The sequence below is a fragment of the Prunus persica genome, chromosome G3 (assembly GCF_000346465.2).
Source record: "Prunus persica cultivar Lovell chromosome G3, Prunus_persica_NCBIv2, whole genome shotgun sequence".
NCBI lineage: Eukaryota > Viridiplantae > Streptophyta > Magnoliopsida > Rosales > Rosaceae > Prunus > Prunus persica.
Genome location: NC_034011.1, coordinates 18,123,741 through 18,132,448, shown reverse-complemented (window position 1 = coordinate 18,132,448; position 8,708 = coordinate 18,123,741). Strand labels below are relative to the sequence as shown.

Sequence of the window (8,708 nt, the reverse complement as noted above, 5' to 3'; positions counted from 1 at the left end):
GAACAATAAAAAATTTGTTAAAATATTAAATATCTAGAAAAATTTTCTTTTAACGACAATATCTAGGGCAATAAAGAGGAAGCGGCCTGCCCTCTCTCGCTCGAAGCGATTAGAGGACAATGAAGGAATCTTTTCTTTTAATATTATACCAACTATGAAGCCAAGGGAGCTCAATGAGTTTAATGGCTGCTAATACTTTCGTATGCACCAACAGTAACATTCAAGTTAGATCGAAAATGCCCCAAGCACACACCCTTGTAATCACAAAATACCTTTGTTCGAATTGGCTTTCAAAACATATATCTTAGTATCTTACCTAAAAAATGCTACTTCCAAAATGAGTGAGCAACAATAGGTGGTAGGTTTTGTAGCACATACCTTACACTGACAATGTGCTACTCACAATTAGTTTCACACATTCTTCTAGCCCTTTGATTTAGTTTTACACTTTTTTCTTTTCCCAAAGGCTTTAAATAAAAGTTAAGAATTGTAGTTTTTTCTTTCTTTTTCCAAATGGAATAATTTCATTAGTAACTAGTAAACAAATAGTACAACCAATTATCAACAGGAGGAGCTGTAAAGTGACCTGGTTAAAATCTTGCTATAAAAAAATTCCAAAAGAAGAAATTTCGGAAAAGAAAAAAGAAAGCACAACTTCTCTCAAATGACCTGGTTAAAATCGTGCCATAAAAAAATCTCCAAAAGAAGAAATTTTGGACAAAAAAAAGAGAGTAGCACAACTCCTCCCAAAAGCAAGTAGTTATCACATTACTAAATGATGGGTGAATTACACGAAAATAAAAATGTTTATACCAAGAATCATGTAAAGGGAAATATACCATGCGTATAAGAGAAAAAGGGGGAAAATACCATCTTCCCTTTTTCTTTTCTTCTATTGAAGCCTCATCCTCCTTTATAGAATTTTTATAAATAACTAAAAAATTATTTGGGAATTTTCTGGTGCACAAACTCGGCTGTACGGAAAAGCTCTGTGTCGTTAAACCACTGGCACTCTTCCTCACTTCTAAAATAAAAGGCAACAAATTCGTATCTCCACCGTAAGCTTTAGATACATATAGATATAGCAATGTCGACGACCGCCAGAATTCATCCAGCAGCCTCTACAGTGCTCTCCTCCACCATCAAACACCACCTCCTCCGACCGCCTCCAAACGCTGTCGTATTCAGAACCAATCCCAACTCCGTCAGGCGTCGCGGAACCATAAGAACCCTCACTGTGGCAGCGGCTGCCCCTTTCGAAGTTTGTGCCAAAGCCTCCGTCACTGTCCCCAACAAGCTCGGCGACTGTAAGTCTGTTTCTGTTTGATAAACGAAAAAAAAGAAGTCTGGCGCTGTTTGGTCTCCCAGAAACTGCCGGAAAATGAAAAAATTTCAATGGGGTCTTTCTTGGTTTAGCCTTTTGTAGAGTACCCATGTGGCAGATTTCGTAGCATTGCAATTTCAGCGCACATAAGGCGCCAAATTCATATAAACTGAAAATTTTGTGAAACATTTTTGTAGAGAAAAGCCTCTTTCTCTTTACTTGTGTTCGTTTTTACTTAATAAGTTGTGTTTATCTGTGTACTGGAGGAAGAAAAAATGAATGTGAAGGATTGGGAATTTGTGGTTATAGAAATTATGGACATTATGTGAAAAGAGGCTATCTTTACCTTGGAGCTTTAATACATAGACTGAGGGGTACAATGAGTTTGAGATTCAGGTTATGGAATCAAATTTAACCAAAGAAAAACTGATATTCTGATAGGCATTGAAGAGTTTATAAGATGGCAGGAAACGTCTGATATCTGTGTCGATTTAAATTCTCATATTGCTTTCATTGTTGCATAGTGGTTTATAATTGTTGAGGTGGGAAATTGTTTAATGTGTCACTGTACTTTTAGTGGTGCATTTAAATCATGGGCGCGAATGATTGATTGTTTAATTGTCTCTCCTAGGTCCATTTTGTCAAAGGGTGTTGTTGACTCTAGAGGAAAAGAATCTCCCTTATGACCTGAAGTTGGTGGACTTGGCTAACAAGCCAGAGTGGTGATTTTCTGAATTTATCTGGGATTAAATTTCATTCTGTGTTGTTGAAAAATTGTCACTTACCTATGCCCTAGCGCACAAAGATTAAAGTGCAAATATCTGCTTCTATTTTTGCATCTTTTGAGTTCTATGAGTTTCTTTATTTTGTTTCTGTGTTTAGGTTCTTAAAGATTAATCCAGAAGGTAAAGTACCTGTGATAAATCTGAATGAGAAATGGGTTGCAGATTCAGATGTTATCACACAAGCTTTGGAAGAAAAGTATCCAGATCCACCTTTGGCAGCCCCCCCTGAGAAGGCTTCAGTGTATGTTACATATCCAGTACTATGAATTTCTGATCGTTTTACTCATTGCTAGGACATATGTTATGGCTTGAAGTACAGCCTAATGGCAAAAGAAAAAGGGAAAAAAATGTCATAATTTGTTTTCATTTTGAACTCTAACACGGGTAGTTGTTTTCTCTTAGAAGTAAATTTATCAAAAATATCCAAATGTGTTGTCTACCCAACTGCACGAGGAGTATGTAAGCAGGAGAACCTATGAAAAAGTCTGTAGGAACTATCTAACTAAAGCAAGAAAAGGATTTTTATTTATTTGTTTTTTGGTGAGAATGAAATTCCTAAAAAACATGTTACAAATGAATACCCCTACCTTTTTAAACTCACAAACTAAAATCGACCTAAAGGCAAGAATGTAACGATTGAGTTTGTTGGTCTATCACTATTGCAAAAGTTTAAGCTGTTTGAATGCAGCTGATGTTTATTTTAAATTCTAACATTCCCTCTCATATGGGGTATCTCTCCATTATTAGTGTCCAAAACGTGGACTTGAACTTAACTTGGAAGGTTACAATTGCTGGGATTCTAAGTTAGGATCACCAACTCTTACTTTGAAAATGTTTGTTGATTACCAGTATTCCCAAAAGTTTAAGCTGGTAGGGTCTGACATTTATTTTATATTCTTACAGTAACTAACTTAGATATGTATGTTGAGCGATAGGAAATCAGGTCCAACATAAAAATTAAACTAAAATTTAAGATATTTTGGTCTTTGAGTTTGCTTTTTCTTGAGCTTCTTGTTGTCTTCATCATTTTCCCCTAATTGGAGGGGACAAAATTCATCCTTGAGTTTTGAGAGCTTGAGTAAGAAGTTCCCACTTTGATTGTGGCATTAAATAAGTTAGGCAGAAGAGAATTGTTGAGGCTGTGGCTCGAAATTATTGGGGAAGGGCTCCAAAATTACAAGCTTGATAATTGGCACTTCAGTGTCCAGAGGGTAAATTGTCGAAGCACGATGTTCCAAGGGAAGTCTTGAGGGAAGCTGGAGCATGCCATGTGGTTTTAGGTTTACTGTTTTAGTTTTGATGCATTTTTGAGTCCTGTTTGGTACCTATCTCATTCTGTTAGTTGTATTATGACTTTATGACGTTTCCTAATCAGTTTTAGGGTTTTAGTGAGCCTTTAAATAGGTCTTGCAGAGCTTTGTCCTTCTTAGGTTGTTCGGGATGCTTGTTTTATCTCTTGTAAGGTTTATATAAACCAATTGAGAGAAAAACCTAGCAAGATCGAGCAATTGTGATCCTTTGATTGTGATTGAGATTCTCAGTCAAGTAACGTTGAGAGGAGTGGGAGATTAGTTAATGTGGTTGGAAGAACCTATTAAATTCTTTGGGTTTGTAATCTTATCCTTTCAACATCAGTGGATCATCGTGATCGTCCAGAGATGTAACCCAATTTGGGATGAATCACGTAAAATCTTGTCTTTTGATGGTGTGTTTCTTTCTGCATCTATTCTTGATCTTGGAGTAAGAGTTTGGTCCGAAATTCCGAACGTGCTTTTGGTCAATGGAAGCCGTATGTATTCCTTCAATAGAGGCAGTCTGATAATGATTTTGCTAATATGAACTGGAAGCTGAAGTATTAATATCTGAGCATCCATGGTAGTCTTTTCTGGACTTTAATGTTGCTTATGCTGAATACGTTACTATATGCAGTCAATAAGAATTGCCATCATAATTAATACCGTGCTGTAACGTTGCAGTCACCAAATTTATATACCTGATGTGTTGTTGCTGTTTAGTGAAATATCTCATGTTAAGTTGGCCTCCAGTTTGTTTGTTTGTTACTCAATACTTTTAATTATTTATTTCTTTATTCTAGTTTCGACTTTTTTGGCTTGCCATAATATCATTAGCTCAGAATACTTTTCAAAGCGCTATGAGAAGCAATTTTGGTTGTTCTTCGCAGTGGGTCTAAGATCTTCTCCACATTTATTGGGTTCCTTAAGAGCAAAGACCCCAAAGATGGAACAGAACAAGCATTGCTAAATGAACTTAGCTCTTTCAATGATTATCTCAAAGAAAATGTGAGGCTTCTACTTCCTCTGTTTTTTTTGTTTTTTTTCTTATTTTCTTTCAGATTCTCTCTCTGTCCTCCATCGGTTGGTATCTTAGAATTATTTTCCTACTTCATCCATATTGGATTCAACCATTAATGGCTAAAACTTATGATTAAAAACAAATTTATGATGTGAGGGACAATTTGGGATGCAGTTAATAAATTCTCATTTACCAAAATAAGAAAGCAAATTTATGATGTGGTCTTTCTGTGTAAGGTAATGGTCCCTTGTTGTATACATAATTTGTGAAGTTTGATGTCTTCTTGTACAGGCATGTTAAAAAAAAAACCAAATTAAATGGATATTTTGACGTTTATCTTTTTATTTATATCAGGGTCCTTTCATCAATGGGAAGGAGGTTTCTGCTGTAGATTTTTCACTTGGACCCAAGTTGTATCATCTAGAGATTGCTTTGGGGCATTTTAAAGATTGGTCAGTTCCAGATTCCCTTCCATATGTGAAGTCTTACATGAAGGTATGTGATATGTAGCTAACAAGCTTCCCCTTGTAATGAACAAGAGATCGTATTGTTGATTGAAAAGTAAATCTATAGGATACAAAATTGGATGGCACTAACAATGCAGAAGCAGTTTTATGTAAACATGTTCGTGCAAGGACTACTACCCCTTTTTACTAGATAGTGTTCTATGGTCCTAATACTGATGAATTTCTGATATGCAGAGTATATTCTCACTGGATTCATTCGTCAAAACTAGTTCCCTGAAAGAAGACGTCATTGCGGGTTGGCGGCCGAAAGTCTTGGGTTAAAATTGTCTTGCTGTTCTCTTTCTGTGGGACACCTTAGGTACATACCTTACCTTCACCTGTTCTGTACCTTAATCAAATGAATTCCTCTATTATTGACTTCTATTTTGGATTTCATTTTCCTACTGTGAAACAAGAGAGTACAATGAGTTCATAGATAGCGAAAAAAAGGAAGAAAAAGAACGAGTTTGTATATCCGGTGTTTAGAATTTGGAGTGTATTACTGTTATAGTAATTTCAGAACTCCTCACGTAGATGTGTGTAAGAATTACTACTTGACGTTTTCAAATGTTAATCCACAAAATGGAATATCTCAACTATACCGAACTTTTTTTTTTTTCCTTTCTGTTTGCTACAAAAAGCTCAGTGAATCATAGCAGGCAGAGGCTAAACCAAAATTTTTGTCTGTTTCGTCTTAAAGTACAAAAATGCAAAACGTACACAACTCCTCCTCCAACATATGGAGAGACTTTGGCTGTCATGGATTCTTTACGAAGGCAACTAGAATAGGGGAAAGCTTGAGCCTTGTGCCCTTGGGTTGCTGCTGTCTCCTTATTTCGATACGCATACCGCAAATAAATTTTCTGACGTTGTAGGTTGCTTTTCTGAAGCAGTTGCATCCCTTTGCACATTTTCTTTTTCGGTTCTTATTGTTGAGCTGAATTATTGGCATATATGGCAATACTGTTTAATTGTTTCAATAACAACAAAAAGATGTAAACATGTGATTTTGGGGCCAACAGGTCCACAGCTCAGAGTTGAGAGCATTTGCTTGCAGATCAATGGTTTAGGTTTGAACCGCAATAACGCCTCCCCCTCCCCCTTCCGAACTTTGACCCTAAAAAAAGGTCATTTTGGGCATACAAGTCTTCAAGGTAGCTTAAACAGGTTTGCAATGATTGACCTCGTAGGGGTATATAGCTTAAGCAATCGATGAATTAATGGTTTAAAGTAGTTTAATATAACTCATGCACAAACCAATTCAATTAACATGGTCTCATAGTAGCTTGCTAAGGTCTTCACCCGCATATTATCTTAGGGGTACATCCTAAGACAACAATTGTCATTCCAAATTTATAATGATAATGAAATGTAAACTAAACCAAACATCAAAACTTTGTTGCTTAACTAACAACTCAAAAAAAAAAATCTCAATTTAAAAGTATTTGAATGCATTTGGTGCCTCGCACTGGACTGGATTATTTAAATGTTCACTTAATATTTGGCAAACTTAAAAATACCCGGACTGAACTCATTAAATTAGACAACAGTCCATATACCGCTTATGCAAAACATCCCCACTTGAAAATTCGTCATCTTTAATACAAGCGATAAATCTAGTCAGCTAAATAATATAGTGGAGCACCCCTAACAGCATCGAAGGGAACAAGCTCTTCAAATGCTTGAGCCACCAATTCGCCAGCAACTTCAGCAATTTAAGGCCTTTCGAATGATTTTTTTTTTTTTTTTTAACAAAAAAATTGTAAAACTGAATTTTTTTTAAAATTAAAAAAAAAAACGCAAGAGACTACGCACAAAATCCTGATTTGGGCTTAATTAGAATGTTATAAACTTGTTTAATAATCTATGTTTTAAAAAATAAAAATAAAAATTAACAGAGGGGGCTAAAGCCTAATTGAAAATTGTTAAACAATGGCCTGATGCCTACAGACACTTAAGATCCTTAGTTGAGATTTTATCTTTTAACCGTTAGATGAAACTAACTAATTTGATCTAACGGCTAACCAATTTGATCACCAATCAAATCTTCACTAGGTTAATGGCTAGTTTGGCATTGCTGTGCTTAAAAAAAAGAAAAACTGATTAAGCTGTGAACTAAAGAAGTTAGGCGTTTGGTAAATGACATTTGAAAAAGTGATGTGAGTAATCAAGTGTTTGGTAAATTTTTATCAGAAGTGCTTTTATTATGTATAGCGACAAAAAGGAACATGATAATAAAACTAATACTTTTTTTAGAAAAACAAATTCTATCACACAACATATACTTATCATTTTTTGAAAAAAACATTATGTTAGTATGAAAATAGTGTTGTCATTTCCTAGACTCTAGCATAGGTTGAAAATTAGTGTGTGAAGAATTGTTACTGGACGTTTTGGCACAACTCATTCAACCCCATACATCCAAGGCTTGACTTGACCGATATGAAAAACTTAATTTCAGGTAAATCATGACATAATCATGCATTCATTATAGGATTCCTAGTTTGAGTTTTTTGTTTTAATAGATATTGTTTTTCTATTAAAAATTGATTGGTTGGCGTTTTTCAATAAGAATCCATATTGAACTAATATTCATGTTGGAAAACCAATTGTGGTCTTCATAAGAGTCCAAATTAAGCTAAAAGTTCATAGTTATAATTGAAGTGGGTTTGGTACTCGTGTGCAGCCATCTGACTAGGTATAGGAAGCTTTGAATAAAAGCAGCTTGCATCTCTTTGGTTTTTGATAGTTTTTGATATTGGGTTGAGCATATAGAATTCTTAAGCAAAAGCTGTTGTGCACATATTTGAGATAAATCATCAAGTGTTCCATGTTTACTTGGTGATTTATCAAACACTTTAATCATTCATATTGCATTCATATGCATGTCGGTGACTCATACGGTTGAGTGCACCAAGACCGTGGTGGCGGTTTTCCTCCGGCGAGCTTGAAGCAATCGTGGCCAGTATTGCGTTCAACATAAGGAGTGTCGAAGATCATCCCGTGACAGAAGTTGAGTTACGAAGAAGTCGGTAAACATTATCTAGAATGAGTCTAGGATAAGTGTGTGAGTACTTCTTGTAATCATCGTTCTATAGTGGATTTGAGTTGGACTGAGGAGTCCCGTGGATTTTCCCCAGAGGTGGAGTTTTACCACGTAAAATAATTCTCTACGTGTTCTTTTATTTTAAGCTTTGCAAATCTCAGGATTGATAACTAATATCAATCCTGCTTCAAAGGTTGATCATTATTTATTGCAAAAAATTTGAATTAGCTTGTTTAACCTTCTCCAGGCATATATAGATATCCTACAGGTATTTTCACATTATTTAAATCTACAATTGTCACATTTAAATTAATTAAAAAGAATAACAAATAAAAAAGTTCACATTACAAATAACTGTGGTCATGGTTGCTGATTTGATTAGTTCAGATTACAAATAACTCTCTCTCTCTCTCTCTCTCTCTCTCTCTGCTGTATTGTAGTTTCTAATTTGATTCTATGATTTTATTGGTTTTGGTTGTTTCCTAATAGTTGATGGCATGAATTTTTTGGTTTTTAGTTGCTGATTTGATTAGTTTAGGTCTTTTTTTACTAACTGTGGTCATGTAGTTTTTAGTTTTTAGTTATTTTGGGATGTGGCTTATTAGGTGCTGCATTGCCCTTTCTAATTTGATTATATGATTTTATTGGTTTTGGTTGTTTCTTACTAGTTGTTGGCATGAATTTTTTGGTTTTCAGTTGTTGATTTGATTGGTTTAGGTCTCTTTTTACTAGAT

General features: G+C 35.1%; 1 protein-coding gene across 1 annotated transcript; it reads left to right on the top strand.

The window, feature by feature from the left end:
* LOC18784488 (glutathione S-transferase DHAR3, chloroplastic) lies at positions 875–5,527 on the top strand. Its single transcript, XM_007215755.2, has 6 exons — positions 875–1,307; positions 1,956–2,046; positions 2,207–2,350; positions 4,292–4,409; positions 4,777–4,917; positions 5,124–5,527. Exons 1-6 carry the CDS (start codon positions 1,088–1,090, stop codon positions 5,208–5,210), a joined length of 801 nt encoding a protein of 266 aa, XP_007215817.1. The 5' UTR covers positions 875–1,087; the 3' UTR covers positions 5,211–5,527.

Bases quoted from the DNA above. Each gene is read 5' to 3' on its own strand.
- LOC18784488 (XM_007215755.2), top strand. From the start codon at position 1,088: ATGTCGACGACCGCCAGAATTCATCCAGCAGCCTCTACAGTGCTCTCC. The intron at 2,351-4,291 runs GTATGTTACATA...TGTTCTTCGCAG, and splicing joins CCCCCTGAGAAGGCTTCAGT to TGGGTCTAAGATCTTCTCCA. The intron at 4,918-5,123 runs GTATGTGATATG...TCTGATATGCAG, and splicing joins ATGTGAAGTCTTACATGAAG to AGTATATTCTCACTGGATTC.